Source organism: Aedes aegypti, chromosome 3 (assembly GCF_002204515.2).
Source record: "Aedes aegypti strain LVP_AGWG chromosome 3, AaegL5.0 Primary Assembly, whole genome shotgun sequence".
NCBI lineage: Eukaryota > Metazoa > Arthropoda > Insecta > Diptera > Culicidae > Aedes > Aedes aegypti.
The window spans coordinates 265,284,343-265,302,955 of record NC_035109.1 but is presented as its reverse complement, the minus strand read 5'-3'; the positions used below and the strand labels follow the sequence as shown (position 1 = coordinate 265,302,955).

At 39.2% G+C, this 18,613-nt stretch overlaps 1 protein-coding gene across 2 annotated transcripts in view; it reads left to right on the top strand.

The window, feature by feature from the left end:
• The window catches only part of LOC5573747 (ankyrin repeat, SAM and basic leucine zipper domain-containing protein 1), a 32,703-nt gene extending 14,512 nt beyond the window's left edge, over window positions 1-18,191 (top strand). For both annotated transcript variants that reach the window (XM_021855660.1, XM_001654725.2), the window contains one exon: window positions 17,744-18,191. In XM_021855660.1, the coding sequence (XP_021711352.1) occupies window positions 17,744-18,089 (346 nt within the window). In that variant the 3' untranslated portion in view covers window positions 18,090-18,191. The remainder of the gene's footprint in view (window positions 1-17,743) is intronic.
• Window positions 18,192-18,613: the final 422 nt, after the last annotated feature.

Below are 18,613 nucleotides of genomic sequence, written 5' to 3'. Positions count from 1 at the left end.
TCAGATAGCGCAATGTTATTTTTGCCTCCGTCCAGTCGGCTACTGTTGGGTTACTGACTCGGCGTCCTAGTATCGAAGCACTAATTCCAATGTCAGGACGGGTGTGTACGGATACATAAAGCAGACCACCCACAAGGCTCTGGTATTTATCATTATTGGGTAGCCTTTCTACCTCCTCCTTCAGCTGAATGTATCCCGGGTCCATTGGAATGCGAGATCCTTTAGCATCGTCCAAACCAAAACTAGCCACCATTCGGTTAATGTATGCTTGCTGGTTTAAACAATAACCGTTTTCAGTTTTAGTGACCTGTATTCCTAAAAACTGTTTAACATCTCCAAGGGCGGTCATTTGGAACTTGCTGTTCAACGCTTCAAGAATTTCCTCATACTCCTCCTGGGTGCTTGTGCAGATCAACATATCATCGACGTACACCAGAATAAACGTCAACTTCTTATTACGCCAACGCACGTACAGGCACGGATCAGCTTCTGCAGGCTTAAATCCCATCTGGCGTAGAGTTTCATCTAATTTGCGATTCCACAAACGGGCCGACTACTTCAGTCCATATAAACTCTTCCGTAACAAGCAAACTTCGTTGGGTTCTGCAGCAACGCCTGGTGGAATCTTCATATACACAGTCTCCTTCAAGTCACCGTTCAGATATGCTGTCTTAACATCCACGTGTTTTACAAGCATGTTACGACGACTTGCGATTGTTAGCAGCATTCTAAACGTGACTTGCTTTGCAACAGGTGCAAAGATCTCATCATAGTCAAGACCGAATCGTTGTTTGTGCCCCTGGGCCACTAGGCGCGCTTTATAACTGCTAAGCCTTCCGTGTTCATCCAGCTTTCGCTTGTATATCCAACGGCATCCAATTATTTTCTTTCCAGGCGGCAACTTGACCACATCCCACGTCTTGTTCTCACGATGCGAAATGAGTTCATCATTCATAGCGGTAATCCACTGTGCACTTTCGGTTCCGGTTGTGGCTTGCTTGTAGCTCCTGGGTTCCGATGACTGTGGACGGGCAAATCTACTGCTAGCAGAAAAACGATCCGGCGGAACGGCCTTGTTTGTCCGATTCGAGCGGCGTAGATCGCCACTGGATTGCTCCTCCTCAATTTCACCAAACTCCTCCTGAACCACTTCACTTGCATCGCCGTGCTCCGAAACGTTTTCTCCGCTATTACAGGCATCTTCATACATAGTGGGTTCATCTTCATAACCATGGAAATCTTCTTCTTCATATCCATAGAAATCTTCTTCATCCGATGCAAATCCATCTGGTGGTCTATCCATATGGCTCTCTGTAGTTGCAGGTACAGACACCGGCGGTAGTTCTTCCACAACGTGATCTTCTGGCGCGTCTGGAGTACTCGAGTCAGGGTTTTCTTTTGTGGATAGAAACCTTGCATCGCGACTGAATACAATTTTGTTCGTTTTCGTATCTATAAAGCGCCACGCCTTATGTTGCGATGAATACCCTACAAAAGTCATTTTCACCGCCTTCGATTCGAGTTTAGTACGCTTTTCTTTCGGCACAAATACATAGGCTTCGGAGCCGAAAATTTGTATCATTCCAAAGTCCGGCTTTTCACCGCACCACATTTCGTACGGTGTCAACTGGATCGGTTTGGTAGGTAGCATGTTTTGAAGGAAATTGGCTGTGCTGACAGCTTCAGCCCAATACCGGTAATGCATTCCAGAATCAATAATCATGCAGCGAGCCATCTCAACTAATGAACGATTTTTTCGCTCAGCAACGCCGTTTTGTTGCGGCGTATAGGCTGTAGTAAATTGTTGCAATATTCCTTCATCCTTCAAGAAACTAACCAGCTCCGTTGCACGGTACTCACCGCCTTGATCAGATCTAATCATTTTTGGTGGTTTACCAAATCGTGTCTTCATACACCGCACAAAGTCTTTGATTGCCTCGACAGTTTCTGACTTTTTGTGCAGGAAATATAACGTGGTGTATCGGCTAAAATCGTCGATAAGCGTTAAAAAATAGCGGTGACCACCTGGTGTGACTGTGTTCATGGGTCCACACAAGTCACTGTGCACCAGGTCAAGAACGGCTTTCGATTTGATTTTAGCCTTTTTGGGAAATGGAAGACGAGTCATTTTCCCTTGCAGACACGTTTCACAAGTGATATTAGAGGAACAGCTACCTACCTTGATACCCAGAGCCGTAGCGTGGTCTCATGGCGCCCTTGGCGAACCGACATTTGAGCGCCCCTTGTTTGAAGCTCAAGTTTTTTTTAAATATATTAAGAAAGCATTATATTACCTATGGCACAAATCTCCCAACTGGTGGGGAACGTGCCAAGATGGCGCTAGTGAGCCAAAACTTTATTTGCTTATATCTTAGCCCAGTTATGAGATACAAAAATGGTGTCTTCGACAAAGTTGAACTACTAAATAATACCAATTCGCATAGAACCTTATAAATTCGGAAAACACTGCCAAGATGGCGCTAGTGAGCCAAAACTTTATTTGCTTATATCTTAGCCCAGTTATGAGATACAAAAATGGTGTCTTCGACAAAGTTAAACAACTAAATAATACCAATTCGCATAGAACCTTATAAATTCGGAAAACACTCCCAAGATGGCGCTAGTGAGCCAAAACTTTATTTGCTTATATCTCAGCCCAGTTATGAGATACAAAAATGGTGTCTTCGACAAAGTTGAACAACTAATTAATACCAATTCGCATAGAACCTTATAAATTCGGAAAACACTGCCAAGATGGCGCTAGTGAGCCAAAACTTTATTTGCTTATATCTTAGCCCAGTTATGAGATACAAAAATGGTGTCTTCGACAAAGTTGAACTACTAAATAATACCTATTCGCATAAAACCTTACAAATTCGGAAAACACTCCCAAGATAGCGCTAGTGAGCCAAAACTTTATTTGCTTATATCTTAGCCCAGTTAGGCGGCATCCACAAATTACGTAATGTTCTAGGGGGAGAGGGCGAGTAGGCTCATGCGTTACGGCTCATACAAAAAATTGAAATTTTCCATACAAAAAGCGTAAAGGTAGGGGGGAGGGGGTCCAAAATTTTCAATTTTAACGTTACGTAATAAATGGACGCTGCCATATGAGATACAAAAATGGTGTCTTCGACAAAGTTGAACAACTAAATAATACCTATTCGCATAGAACCTTATAAATTCGGAAAACACTCCCAAGATGGCGCTAGTGAGCCAAAACTTTATTTGCTTGTATCTTAGTTATGAGATACAAAATTGGTGTCTTCGATAAAGTTGATCAACTAAATGAGAACTATTCGCCTAAAACCTTATTTGTTCGGAAAACACTCAAAAGATGGCGTTAATGGTCGAACATTTTGATTGTTTATATCTCAGTTCAATGATGATATACAACGTTGGTGTCTTCGACAAATGTGTTTAACTGAATGAGATATAGTCACCCGAAAATTTATTAGTTGGGAAAACACTCACTAGATGGCGCTAGTGAGCAGAGATTTTATTTGCTTGTATCTCAGTCCAGTCATAGATACAAAATTGATGTCTTCGACAAAGTTGATCAACTAAATGAGACATATTCGCCTAAAACCTTTTTAGTTCGTAATACACTCAAAAGATGACGCTAGCGATAGAACATTTTGATTGTTTACATCTCAGTTCAGTGGTGAGATACGACATTGGTGTCTTCGACAAATGTGTTCAACTGAATGAGACCTATTCACCTGGAAACTTATTACTTCGGAAATCACCTAAATGGCACTACTGGGCACACATTTTATTCGCCTATATATCAGTCCACTGATTAAATCCAAAGAAAACTATAAACCTAAAACCTTCTTAGTTCGGAAGTCATTCTCATGATTTAAGTCCAGTGATGAAAAATTTGGTATCTTCGAAAACGATGATCAACTAAAGGAGATATTTTCGCAAAAAAACATATTAGCTGGGAATTGCTATTATGTGCGAAACATCAAGGAAACAACCAATAAGAAATTGGTCTGCGTAGACCAAAACAATGGATACTTACTATCGATTCGAGCAACGATCGCTTATTTCGGATGCAATGCTGCTTACATTTTTAGATGAACCTTGACACCATTTAGATCTTTTGATCTTTTGAAGGGAGTGAAGAACGAAAAAACCGACAAATTGACTTATCCATCCATGAACTGAACTCCAAGGGTGAAGGGCGGCTGTCAAATGAGAGTAAAATTGAATAGCCGCCAACCTAAGTCCAGAACTAGTTTTATGACTTAAACGTGGAAAAGTAAATATTATTATTCGCAAAATTACAGGTGATAAATGCGCTTGAAAGATATTGTTTACAAGCAGTCATTTACTACGCGCTACTGCAGTGCGTTGTTGCCAATTTAATCAGAAAATTCTACTTAATTCCCAAAATGAATGTTTTCGAGAAAATTGATTACGCCTTCACCATTGTTTGGTCGTAGTTTTGTATGGTTTTTTACTTTTTAGAACCAGCGACGGGTTGAGGTAGCAGTAAAGAGCCTTCCTTGCTGAACTCACTCGGACCAAGAATTGTGACATTTGAGCGGGCACGCTCCAGTATGCTCCCCAGGTATTCTGGCCAGTTCTAGTGTCAAAAATCTTGAACCGCGTGGATTCGGTTCTATCGGTGAATAAGACTATATGCATCAGTGATGCAGTAACTTCAACGTTATAGCCGAATAATGTTGGCTTCAAATATTCACATCTGTAAAGCATGTAATAGTTGGAGTCCAATATTTGACTGTCATTGGACTGAAGGACTAGCTTTTGATCAGCACTAACGAAATTCTGATATTGCCAAATATATATTTCGATCGCTGTCAGATCCGAACCACATTGTATACTAATAACTTGACCCAGAAAAAATATTTTGATAGTCAGCTGGCAAGTTTTATAGAATCTTTTTGAAGACTATTCTGAAACATCTGTAGGTTTTTTTCTAAATCAAAATATTTGATGTTAGATTTTATTTTGTTTTTGGTTTAAATGGTTTTAGTGTGCATAATTGTACATGTACATGTATGGAAATGTATGTATGTCTGTATCACGCAAAGTTTTGCCATATTCATCCTCCTCAATTTTCCTCTGTTTCATTCTTTTTGTATGGATTACAATTTTGATATGGGTAGTCACGTTTCATTCCTCTTCTGTACGTGACGTAATTTATGAATTACCCCTCACCAGCAGTTTTTTTCCAACTTGTTTACATTGTAATGGGTCGAACTGCATGAAAATATATTTGATTAATCTCGAAAATAAACTTATAGAACAGCTAGATATGGACGACACACTTTCAAGAATTTTTTTGATCCCCACCATAGACTTGAAATTTTTTGGTGAAATAAGGTTTAATTTATGGGAATACGACTATGAATAACAAAAACGGAGCTGAATTCCAATTGTGAGATACCTTGGGCGTTAACGGGTTAATCTTTTAGTCTTCATCTTCATGTGGGGGTGGGGGTTCATGTTTGCACAAAGATCAAGATCCCAGAAAATTTGGGATGTCAACGTGCGTGTCGTTGGAACGTCCAGTATCAACAGTTTATCAAATTGTCAGCCATTCCAGCTTCTTCCTCGATGCAAACTTATTATATGGAGATTCAAAAATTTACTATAGATTGCTTAGTTTTGCTGACCCTCTTCCCGTTCCCATTTGGAATAGGATCTTATCAATGGCTGTTTGCTAAAAATTGTGCAATGCTATTGAGTTTGGGAAATAGAAGATAATATATGACGGGATCTTGCAGTTGCCAAAACATTCTTGAGTTCATTTCAAAGTGTATCCCTTATAAAAAAGAACTGAACATATATGGGATCGTCCATTAATCACGTGAGGAGTTTAGGGGGGGCTTGAGATATCTTACGTGCCATACTAAAAATCATACCATAGGAAAGGGTGTCGAAAAACCGCCAGAATTGTTTTACGTAATTAATGAACAGCCCCTATGTCTAACAAATTTACATAGAAAATTATGTGATGCCATATTATATAAGAGAAATTTATTTTATTTATTTCATGTCGTCAATCAGAAGTAGACCATTTTGTTACAATTTTAAGCTTAATATTATATAGTTTAAAGGAGGAAAGGAGAGGTATCTGCAACTCTCTTAAGCACGTATTCAATTAATCACAAATTCCAGTTGTTGCTAGGACGTGGCCAAAGCAATTCTCGATTGTTGAAGGATGGGTCAATTTTGTCCAACAGACTATGGTAAGTTTGAAAACTCCAATTGATTAGTGAATGAGAAGGAGTCAAACCTTTTTGAATCGATCGCATATGACTTGACCGTGTATCGTAAATGCTCAGCATTAACATGCAAAAGCATTTAAATTGCTTCAAAAATACCGTAAAATGGGGTGTTAAGGGATGAAAAAAAAATACAACTCGAATTTCAAGCAACTTCTAGTATGTCTATAGTTGAACAAAGTACAACCCTACCATTCTCTCGTCGTGTATATCAAAAGCCAAATGCAATTATAAGGATCCCATGACCGATTTCTGAGATAATAATGAAAATGTGTGATTTTTGACGGAAATGCAAAATGGGGTGTTAAGGAATTTGACTTTCGTAAATAAAACCATATTTTTCAAACAGCAAATCATAATCTTTTTGATCAATAACTTTGATGCTTTCATTCAATTTCATAAGTTATGTTCAACCTTAATCAGATAATACATCAATATTATTGAACTTGGAACTCCTGCAAACGCAAACCGTTTCATTTTAACTGCTAAATTTTTCATAGTTATTAATCCTATTTGGGAACTATCAAAACATCATATAATTGTCTTGAAATGATTTTTATACTTATATGCAGCAGGATCATAACCTAAATATTTGCAGTTTACGAATCCTGTAAGCTATACAGAGCAACTTCGTTAATAATCTATAATATAAGGATAATTTCAACAATCTTTTAGTTTTAATAGGGGGAATGATCAATTGCATGCAACCCCCAGTGGCAAGGTCGAAAAAATACTGAAGAAAAGTGCCGCGATGTTTCTCGGAAAGAGCTCAGAAATGACAGAGTCTATGTACAGAGAGTTACGCGAAGAGGCTTCTTTGAATGATTGCTCTCCTTCGTCTTAAAAAAAGCCCCTATTTGTTTTGCTGATCTGCTTAAAGCTGGACGATTTGATTTGGTTTAACTCTTCGCGCAACTTTTCATTTATAGAATCTGAGAAATTACAAAATATTATTAAACAACGGCTAAACTAAAGGAAACAACGGCTGCAAAACCATTTTGCATTTTCAAATAAAAGTAAAAAAAAAACAATGTTTGGGAACTGGTCCTTTTCCTTCCAAGTGAGTGGACTGTTTTAGGGCTTTGCGAGTTAACCGGTGGGAATTCCTGGGCGGACAAGTTCTTCGGTGGATTGGGGACTTGTCTTCCAACAGTCTCGGGTGGGTTTCTCTCCGGTTAATCACTTGGGACACTTCAAATAACGCACATAAACACACTATTTATTCCACAAAAGTTAATTACACAATTATCTGCACATTTATTTGGTGAAACACATTTATTCTAGTACATTTATCTATTTCGCGTCAGGGTAATAAAAATGCTAATCAGCTCCGACCGAGCTAGTTGCCGACGTTAGGAATACTATTCTCTTACAAACTACGTTACACAAAACTATGGAGACACGAAGTAATTATGTTGTTAACTAACTTCCCAAACATTTTACTAGAGATGGGCGAACCGCTCGCGAACGGTTCAAAAGAATTAGTTCTTTGCGGTAAACGAATGAGTCATAGTTTTTTTTTTTTTTTTTTTGAGAACGGTAGTTCAGCAAGAACGGTTTACTGAACGCGAACTGCAAATGAACGAACGCAACAAACGTGGAGAAGAGAACCGTTCTGTATGCATTCTTCGAAGCGAATGAAGAACGCTACACTATGCTGTTGGCATACCTTGCCCTTCCTTTGAGCAACGAATGAAATGTGTTTGTGAGAAAGATGATTGTTTGTCGCTTTGCTTTAATAATTTAATATACTGTTTCGCGACTAAAAATGGATGAACCAACGTGCGAAGTTCGATTTTTGACCAACTTCGTCGCGTCGCGTGACACTTCCCTATAGTGCGCATCTATGCCCTCCGCCGTGTGCATTATGCGCACTATTTAGAATCGAGTTGCGACTCGGCGAAGTTGGTCAAAAATCAAACTCCACACGTTGGTTAACCCATTTTCTAACGCGAAGCAGTATATATTTAATATTTGTTTGGATTAGTTGGATAAGGCTAAATACGGACGGACAAGGTTTGGTGCGCAAAAGTAAGCGCAAGGAATAAGCTTTTTTTCATTTTATAATTTATTTCACAATACATGGGTTCTACTAGTTTCAAAATAATTACATTCCGTCCAATATTATCTAGTCAATATTTTCTAATTGATAATAGAATCATAATTTAGCAGAAAACTCCAGCGTTGACTAAAAAAATCTTTCATGAGTCGTAATAAATACATTGTTTTAAGGGCGAAAATAATAAGATATTTTTTAAGAACGAAAGAACGGTTCAAAAGAACTAGTTCAATATCAAGAACGTAACGAACGATAACTGTTTATTGAAAAGAACTGTTTTGCCCATCTCTACATTTTACCAGTATGTTCGAACAAGTTTTGGAAATAATATCTAGGGCCCAGATAGTATTGGGAGGTAGAGCAGAGCTAATAAAACACAACCAATCAGGTAGAGAGAACGAATTCAACTGTACTTTTATTCAAAGCTCAAATAGAAAGGAAATGGAAAAAGTTCGTGATGTAAAGTCTCCACACGGCAGGATTGCCATGCTATCACTCCTCCTCATCACGTGCTGACCTGAGGCCAGTCCTGTCTCGCAGTATCTCCAGCTTAACACGATTCAACGGCTTAGTCAGAATATCCGCAAGCATATCTTCGGATGGGCAATAGGTCACGTCGATTTGTTCTTGTTCAAAAAGGTCCTTGACAAAATGGTATTTTGTGTCAATATGTTTTGAACGCTTGCCAATAGTTTTTGCTTGACTGAGCTGCTCAATGCAACTCTGATTGTCTTCAAAGATGCAAATGGGCTTTTTCACTAATTCACCAAAATCTTTCATTAATTTTTTCAGCCACATCAGTTCCTGGCAGCATTCCGATAGTGAAATGTATTCCGCCTCGGTTGAAGACAATGCCACGCATGGTTGTTTCCTTGCGCACCAAGAGATGAGTCCACCACCAAAGCGAAACAGATATCCTGAGTTTGACTTCCGATCTAAGACGTTCCCGGCCCAGTCGGCATCAGCAAAGCCTTCAAGATCTCCGGCATCACCGCCCAGTTGAAGCTGCAGTCCACTCGTAGCTTTCAGATAGCGCAATGTTATTTTTGCCTCCGTCCAGTCGGCTACTGTTGGGTTACTGACTCGGCGTCCTAGTATCGAAGCACTAATTCCAATGTCAGGACGGGTGTGTACGGATACATAAAGCAGACCACCCACAAGGCTCTGGTATTTATCATTATTGGGTAGCCTTTCTACCTCCTCCTTCAGCTGAATGTATCCCGGGTCCATTGGAATGCGAGATCCTTTAGCATCGTCCAAACCAAAACTAGCCACCATTCGGTTAATGTATGCTTGCTGGTTTAAACAATAACCGTTTTCAGTTTTAGTGACCTGTATTCCTAAAAACTGTTTAACATCTCCAAGGGCGGTCATTTGGAACTTGCTGTTCAACGCTTCAAGAATTTCCTCATACTCCTCCTGGGTGCTTGTGCAGATCAACATATCATCGACGTACACCAGAATAAACGTCAACTTCTTATTACGCCAACGCACGTACAGGCACGGATCAGCTTCTGCAGGCTTAAATCCCATCTGGCGTAGAGTTTCATCTAATTTGCGATTCCACAAACGGGCCGACTACTTCAGTCCATATAAACTCTTCCGTAACAAGCAAACTTCGTTGGGTTCTGCAGCAACGCCTGGTGGAATCTTCATATACACAGTCTCCTTCAAGTCACCGTTCAGATATGCTGTCTTAACATCCACGTGTTTTACAAGCATGTTACGACGACTTGCGATTGTTAGCAGCATTCTAAACGTGACTTGCTTTGCAACAGGTGCAAAGATCTCATCATAGTCAAGACCGAATCGTTGTTTGTGCCCCTGGGCCACTAGGCGCGCTTTATAACTGCTAAGCCTTCCGTGTTCATCCAGCTTTCGCTTGTATATCCAACGGCATCCAATTATTTTCTTTCCAGGCGGCAACTTGACCACATCCCACGTCTTGTTCTCACGATGCGAAATGAGTTCATCATTCATAGCGGTAATCCACTGTGCACTTTCGGTTCCGGTTGTGGCTTGCTTGTAGCTCCTGGGTTCCGATGACTGTGGACGGGCAAATCTACTGCTAGCAGAAAAACGATCCGGCGGAACGGCCTTGTTTGTCCGATTCGAGCGGCGTAGATCGCCACTGGATTGCTCCTCCTCAATTTCACCAAACTCCTCCTGAACCACTTCACTTGCATCGCCGTGCTCCGAAACGTTTTCTCCGCTATTACAGGCATCTTCATACATAGTGGGTTCATCTTCATAACCATGGAAATCTTCTTCTTCATATCCATAGAAATCTTCTTCATCCGATGCAAATCCATCTGGTGGTCTATCCATATGGCTCTCTGTAGTTGCAGGTACAGACACCGGCGGTAGTTCTTCCACAACGTGATCTTCTGGCGCGTCTGGAGTACTCGAGTCAGGGTTTTCTTTTGTGGATAGAAACCTTGCATCGCGACTGAATACAATTTTGTTCGTTTTCGTATCTATAAAGCGCCACGCCTTATGTTGCGATGAATACCCTACAAAAGTCATTTTCACCGCCTTCGATTCGAGTTTAGTACGCTTTTCTTTCGGCACAAATACATAGGCTTCGGAGCCGAAAATTTGTATCATTCCAAAGTCCGGCTTTTCACCGCACCACATTTCGTACGGTGTCAACTGGATCGGTTTGGTAGGTAGCATGTTTTGAAGGAAATTGGCTGTGCTGACAGCTTCAGCCCAATACCGGTAATGCATTCCAGAATCAATAATCATGCAGCGAGCCATCTCAACTAATGAACGATTTTTTCGCTCAGCAACGCCGTTTTGTTGCGGCGTATAGGCTGTAGTAAATTGTTGCAATATTCCTTCATCCTTCAAGAAACTAACCAGCTCCGTTGCACGGTACTCACCGCCTTGATCAGATCTAATCATTTTTGGTGGTTTACCAAATCGTGTCTTCATACACCGCACAAAGTCTTTGATTGCCTCGACAGTTTCTGACTTTTTGTGCAGGAAATATAACGTGGTGTATCGGCTAAAATCGTCGATAAGCGTTAAAAAATAGCGGTGACCACCTGGTGTGACTGTGTTCATGGGTCCACACAAGTCACTGTGCACCAGGTCAAGAACGGCTTTCGATTTGATTTTAGCCTTTTTGGGAAATGGAAGACGAGTCATTTTCCCTTGCAGACACGTTTCACAAGTGATATTAGAGGAACAGCTACCTACCTTGATACCCAGAGCCGTAGCGTGGTCTCATGGCGCCCTTGGCGAACCGACATTTGAGCGCCCCTTGTTTGAAGCTCAAGTTTTTTTTAAATATATTAAGAAAGCATTATATTACCTATGGCACAAATCTCCCAACTGGTGGGGAACGTGCCGTTGGAGCCGGCCTTCTGATAGTCATGTTCGAGTAATAATACATTTTTTTTTAGTTTTTCTAATATATCATTTTCAAAATACTAAACTTGGCTATACTAAACGTTTCCTGCTCATTTTGTGTCAAGGCCCCCCTCAAAGGAATCTGACCCGGGTCCCATGAATCCCAAATCCGGAACTGCATACATTAATACCTATTTGGAAATTTTAAAAGAGATTTTGTAATGGACATTATGTCCCGGTTTGTGTGATAATATGAGTACCGTAAAACGGGGTAACTTTGATAATGCGGGTAACTTTGATAGTGCGAGACCCACAACATACTAGACGAAATAACAAAGTTCCTGTTAATCAGTTAAGCAAAACGAATGCAAAAGTAAAGACTATTAGTATGACACTCCATGTCAAAGCTATTTTCGTTGGAATCAAGTACATGTAAGGATTTATATGCAAATACTAAAAAATTATGAGATTTTAGCATTTTTGAAACGCTTACAAACAAACTGTTCTACGTCACTATTTCATAAAGTCATAATGAGTTCTTCACTTATCCTTGACAACCTAGTTGTAGCAGAACATGAATTCGGTCTCAAATCTCTTATCGAAATCCATTTTTACAATCTGGGACCATTTTTGTAATCTAAGTCAGAAATTTCCATACAGCGTTAAACGCCTAGAGGTATGCAATGCCCTATAAATGTTCCGTAATGCATTCAATTTTGTTCGATTTATACTCCATTATCAAAGTTACCCCAAAACAGAAAACCGACTTTCGATTATTTGAAAAATGATATATCCATTTATAATGAATCTTTTGGCAATCTATCAACTGCAATTGATAGTTGGGATACCAGTGCTTGTTTTAAAAATATGAATTATAATTCTTTGAATCAGCATGCATAAATATTCAAGTTTTCTTCGAAAAAACTATCAAAGTTACCCCGTTTTACGGTAATAATTATGTGGAATCCTACTGCTTCAATGTGAATCAGCTCAGAATCCAATTATTGTCGAAATCTATTTACCCCAATTACCGTTTTAAAGGCACTTTACTGAAGAAATAGTAAATTAATTTACCAAACTTTTTTTTCTTCTAGTGCACAAAATACTTAAATTAGAATTTCACTATTGTTCGCGGCTTCTTTCAAAAGACTTGTGTCTTTAAGGTGATTATAGAAAGAAGCCAAACTTTGAATTTTCAAGTGCACAAGACTGGAGAATCTGACAACAGTTCGCATTGAAAATCAATCAAATTACTTGCTTGCTGGTGGTGACCAATGGGATAAATTTTCAACGCGGAGCTCAGTATGGTTCTCAAGTCTTGTGCTCTTGAAAATTTGAAGTATAGCTTCGTTCTATAATCACCTTAAAGTTTTGATTCAATATTTCATTTGTCTTCTTAACTGTTTCGCCTTAACTTTGAATTTTTGTGTCGAGATCTCCAAATCATTGCTGGAATTGGAAAGTTTTTATTTAATGTACATTGATAAGTCTGAGATTTGTCACAGGAGTTTTAAATTAACTATATTTTTAATTTTTCTGCATTTTTTCAAGATTCTTCAAAAGATTAAAATCAATTGAGTACCGTAATTTCGGGTGAAATTGATCATTTTTCACGGTTTTTCTAGTCTGTTTTCTATAATGTTAACAATGCCAAACAACTAAATGCAGGAAAACAACTACGAAGGTGAGCCTCATCGACTTATGTACCGAAATTTTCTAACAAATGTCATTTTAGTGTTAACAAATTTCTCTAAAATAAAAAATCAGAGAATCTCATTTCGGGGTGAAATTGATCACTGGTCAATGCCATTATTGTTAGTTTCCAAAACAACTCTATATGATAAGTTTGAGCTCCCTGAATCCGAATATGCTTGTAAAATTCTTAACAATGCAATATTTATATAAATAACGAATAGTTAAATTTCATGAATTACGCTAAAAACGCCTAAATGTATGCAATTTCCTAAGGAATTCAATGATATCTAACAGAAATTCAATTATTTCAACCATATGAGCTAATTGGTACGAGTTTCGGTGATGAAATCTGGTTTAGGGATATATCTCAAGCATCCTCACAAACTTTCAGGTTTATACCAAGTTTAAATCCTTGCTTTTAAATAGAAGTTTGTCAATACTGCATCGTGCATGATTTTGAAATTTTACGTTATTTTCATAGTAATAAACATTCTTTAACGCAAAAACCTTCACAACACACAATACGACAATAGTTACGACAAGCAACGTTCATTTACTGCAGCTTACATTGATATTTGTGCTCCATTACGAATAAATAAAATCGTGTGATACGATGATCAATTTCACCCTTCTGATCAATTACACCCGATTTTACGGTAACACTTTTTTCAAATTCTCATTTTTCACCTTGTTTTTCTGGTGTTACGCCTTAACTGGGACAGAGCCTGCTTTTCAGATAAACGGTGGATGTATGGTGACTCGTTCTTTGTGAGAGGAATGGTTTATTGGAATGAGCATCCAGTAAAGGCAAAAAATCACTTGGAAGAATGTAGAAAATGTCTTCACTGGAATATTTTATCAGAGACTAGTTTTATTTCAACTTGCTAAAAAATCTTTACGTCATGTTCCAATAAAACTAAACTAAGTGGTGTTCTTATGAGCACTTCCGCAGTTTTTAATGAAAGCTATACTTGCCAATTGACCATTTTTTGCATTTGGATTGGATATCGTGTGGTAAGCACGAATATACTCTATGCCCAGGAGAATATAGGTTTTGAACTAACAACCCTCATTGTAGCTGCGCGTTTTTCGCTAGGACTATCTAGGTCCCATAATTTGCATTGTCATATTTAGAGTTTTTTTAACTGTCTCTTTGAGAGACCCCCTAATGAAATATGTCTCTTCTAAAATTTTACAAATTATGGCACGCATTTTGGCGCCCCCTAAAGGCTGGCGCCCTTGGCGGGTGCCAACCTGGCCAATAGCACGCTACGGCACTGTTGATACCAGTCGCTAGCTGCTTATTCTCCATTTCTCGTATGGCTTGGACATCCCTGTGTCCTAGTTTACGGTGCCACTCATGTACACAGTGTTTTACGCAACTTTGTACAATCGCTGCACCCGCTTGTTCCGCCAATCTCAAGTGGTAAAGGCCCATATACCTGGGGGCAACTGCAGCAATCCGACTTCCTCTTGATATTATACATCCTGTTTCACTGAAAGTAACCGTGGCTCCTTTTTGCACCAGCTTGCTCACTGATACTAGGTTCATATCGAGATCCGGAACATACAAAACCTCACTTAACACGATTTGTTTTACTTTTGAGTCTTGTCCATAGCAACGCAATTTGCAAATGCTGATACCTTTCACATCAGCACTTTTCCCGTCCGCGACCGTAACTGATTTCGGAGTGTCATCGCGCAATGTGTCCAACGATTGGAAATATACCTTATTGGTGCACATATGTGAACTTGCGCCCGAGTCGATTATCCAGCCGTCGACCGAATTCGAGACCGCACTGTCACTTACACCGAACGCGAACACTTCTTCCGATTTTGCCAGTTTAGCTTTTTCTGCTTTACGATCAGACTCACTCTGGCTTCGCGCACTTTCTTCTTTATTTTTCTTCGTCAAAAGCTTGCAGAAACGCCTTTGTGTCCCGCCTTTTGACAGTGATGGCACACAATATTCTTCTTCTTGTCTTCCGCTTTCATGGCGATGCTTTCTGCTGGTGTTTTCTCCTTTCGCTTGAGGACCTCGTTGACGATTTTGCCTTTTACGAGTTCCAACGTCAAATCGTCCTCCGAACGGTTCTCCAACGTAGTTGTTAACGCATCAAATGAGCTAGGCAGGCTACGAAAGACTAGAATCACTTGCAAATCGTTGTCCAATTTGGTTCCGGCATTCGCAAGCTTCTCGAAAAGATCTTCATATTCCTGCAGATGCTCCACAATGTCATCGCCCTCGTGATACTGAAGGTCACAAATCCGCTTCAGAAGTTGCACCTTGGAAGTCAACGTTTTCTTCTCGTGTTGTTGCTTCAAATTATCCCACACAGCCTTCACGGTCGTAGTGTTCCGAATATGGCCGTGTTGACTCCGAGAAAGCAGCAATCCGATTGTCGCACGCGCTCTCTGATCTGCTTCTTCCCAAGCAGCGATCTCAGCCGCGTTTGCGCCGTCAGCAGCAGGTTCAGGCTTCACTCCCGGCGAAACGTACTTCCACAATCCTTCTCTTACGAGCAGAAATTCCACTTCAAGCTTCCACGAGTCGTAATTTTCATTATTCAATTTCGCAATACCCGTTCTCTCCATTTTCAATTTTCGCGATCACACTTGAAACGAACCGAAAAATTGCGATTTTCAATGCACACGAAAACAAAATGGCTAACACCGGCCCATAACCTATAGAGCGCTGCATATGACGAGCCTAACCTCACTTATTTGACAGCTGCTGGTCCTGTTGTTTACGTTTCGGACTTAGTCGTTTTTTACATCATTTTTTCATCTCCGCATTTCTATCACCAGCATGCTGATGGTGACGATTTTCCGCGGTAGGAAGATAGAATAATACGATCCGTGGGTATCTGCAGTGGATTTGACCTCTCCTCGCAGCAAACTTTCACGAAATTAAGAATGATTCGAAAAAAGGACTAAGTCTAAACTGTAAACAACAGGACCAGTACCCGTCAAAATTGATGCATGACTTCACAGTGCAGTGGAGTATTGGGAGGTAGAGCAGAGCTAATAAAACACAACCAATCAGGTAGAGAGAACGAATTCAACTGTACTTATATTCAAAGCTCAAATAGAAAGGAAATGGAAAAAGTTCGTGATGTAAAGTCTCCACACGGCAGGGTTGCCATGCTATCAGATAGCCGTAGCGGTAAACGCGCAGCTATTCAGCAAGACCAAGCTGAGGGTCGTGGGTTCGAATCCCACTGGTCGAGGATCTTTTCGGGTTGGAAATTTTCTCGACTTCCCAGGGCATAGAGTATCTTCACGATATACACATGCAAAAATGGTCATTGGCATAGTAATCTCTCAGTTAATAACTGTGGAAGTGCTAATAAGAACACTAAGCTGAGAAGCAGGCTGTGTCCCAGTGGAGACGTAACGCCAGAAAGAAGAAGATCTAGAAAAATCCTATATTTACTTTAATAGGTTGTTAACAAGATTTTCCAACCAGTTTAACCAATTTTTGAGATTAGACATTTTTGGAGATATTCAGTAACAAACAAAACACAGTCCCAAACTTTTACAATGCAGTTCTACCTCACGGAGTAAGGTAAAAGTATATTGGAATATATTACAGCATAAATCGAATGAGTTTAGTAACTTAGAAAAAGTAGAAAAGATAATCCCTTAACACCCCACGTATTTTCAAAAACAGACTTTTTCCATAAAAAACATTAAAAATCGAAATCAAGATAAAATTTTCAAAAGTTTTGCCTGCATTGTGATCTCAATTAAATATACTTATCTTCTAAGTTACTCACATATTTTTCTTAATATTGTTTCATAGTTTTGCAATTAAATGTATTCAGCCTATAAAATTTGAACAAAAAATTTTTGATTCGTTTTCAATATCTAGACTCCACAATACATTATTTTATTAGACATTCCCTATTACATAATGCAGTTCACTATCCTCCGAACAAATCAAGCATTTCAGATGACTGATATATCGACTTTCGACGTTTTTGTGACTTGTCAAAATTGATGGAGAAGTTCAATCCCTTAAAACCCCACGAGTAAGTATTTATTTTATATTCTAAGCATTTTGAAAATGTAAACAAAATAAGTTTTGTGTGTTGATAAAAACGGAATAATTTGTTGATGAAATCGGAACGTGACAAAATCGGAACGTGATAAAAACGGAATATACCTGTATTGCTTTTATTTGGTTGGAGTCAAGCTAAAAAATATGAGGACCTCATTTATTTCAATTCAATGTCTTTAGAATTTGAATAATATGATTTTCATTACCCACTTGCCCCACGGTACCTTATCGAAATCCACATCCCCCAAGAATTCTACATCATTTATGAAAACTCCATTACACAATCTAATAATTATCTTTCTTTTTCAGTTCCTACGACATCCTCGAAATGCTCGGTAACCATCTGAAGCAGCTAACAGTGCTACACGCTTCGCTCATTCATGTTGCGCAGACGATACCTGGCGAAGCGTTGAAAACCCAGTTCGCTCCGGAACTGGACAGTTGCCTTCGAAAGGTGAACCAACTGCAGCAGACTGTGACCAGCTTTGGCGAGGAAATCAAACGAATCCACAGCTTGACGGCACCCGAACCGGTGTTACACATCACTAAAAACCGTTGCCAGAGTGTACGCATTTCCTGGTTTACCCAGGCTCTCAAGTTATCCCTGCTCTCAGCAGTTGTGTCGTTCGTCGTCTACAAAAAACTAAAAGCGTGATAAAGGTTCCTGTTCGATTTATGTATTGGATTCAAAAGTACAATAGAAAAATATCTTCTATCTTATGTTATTATGAAATGTAACATTTCTTAACGTATGCAATTTGAACTTGTTTTGTTTTCCGAACATTCTTCCTAATACACACCAAGCTACATAAATGAAGGGATAGTAGTAGGGCTCTTTTAGATATTTGGTCACTATTTTAATATAAGTCTCTATTTTCAATTGAAGATCTTCAGAGTATCTATAATTGTTTTTATTATTTATCTTTATTAGAGTGATTTTCCTCTGGTGCTGTTAAAATGTAGCAAGTTAATACAGTATTGAATAATACATTTGCAACTTTTTATTTTTTAATATGAAATTATAAACTATAGAGGATTTAAGTTATTTATGTGCCGATTTGGATGAAATTTTTACAGTACTGTAATCAGGCATGCCTGTATTTCTTCATCATGGCTGGAAAAATTACTGCAGCTTAGTTTTAAATTCAAGTTATGCCTGACACATTGTGAAAATTATAT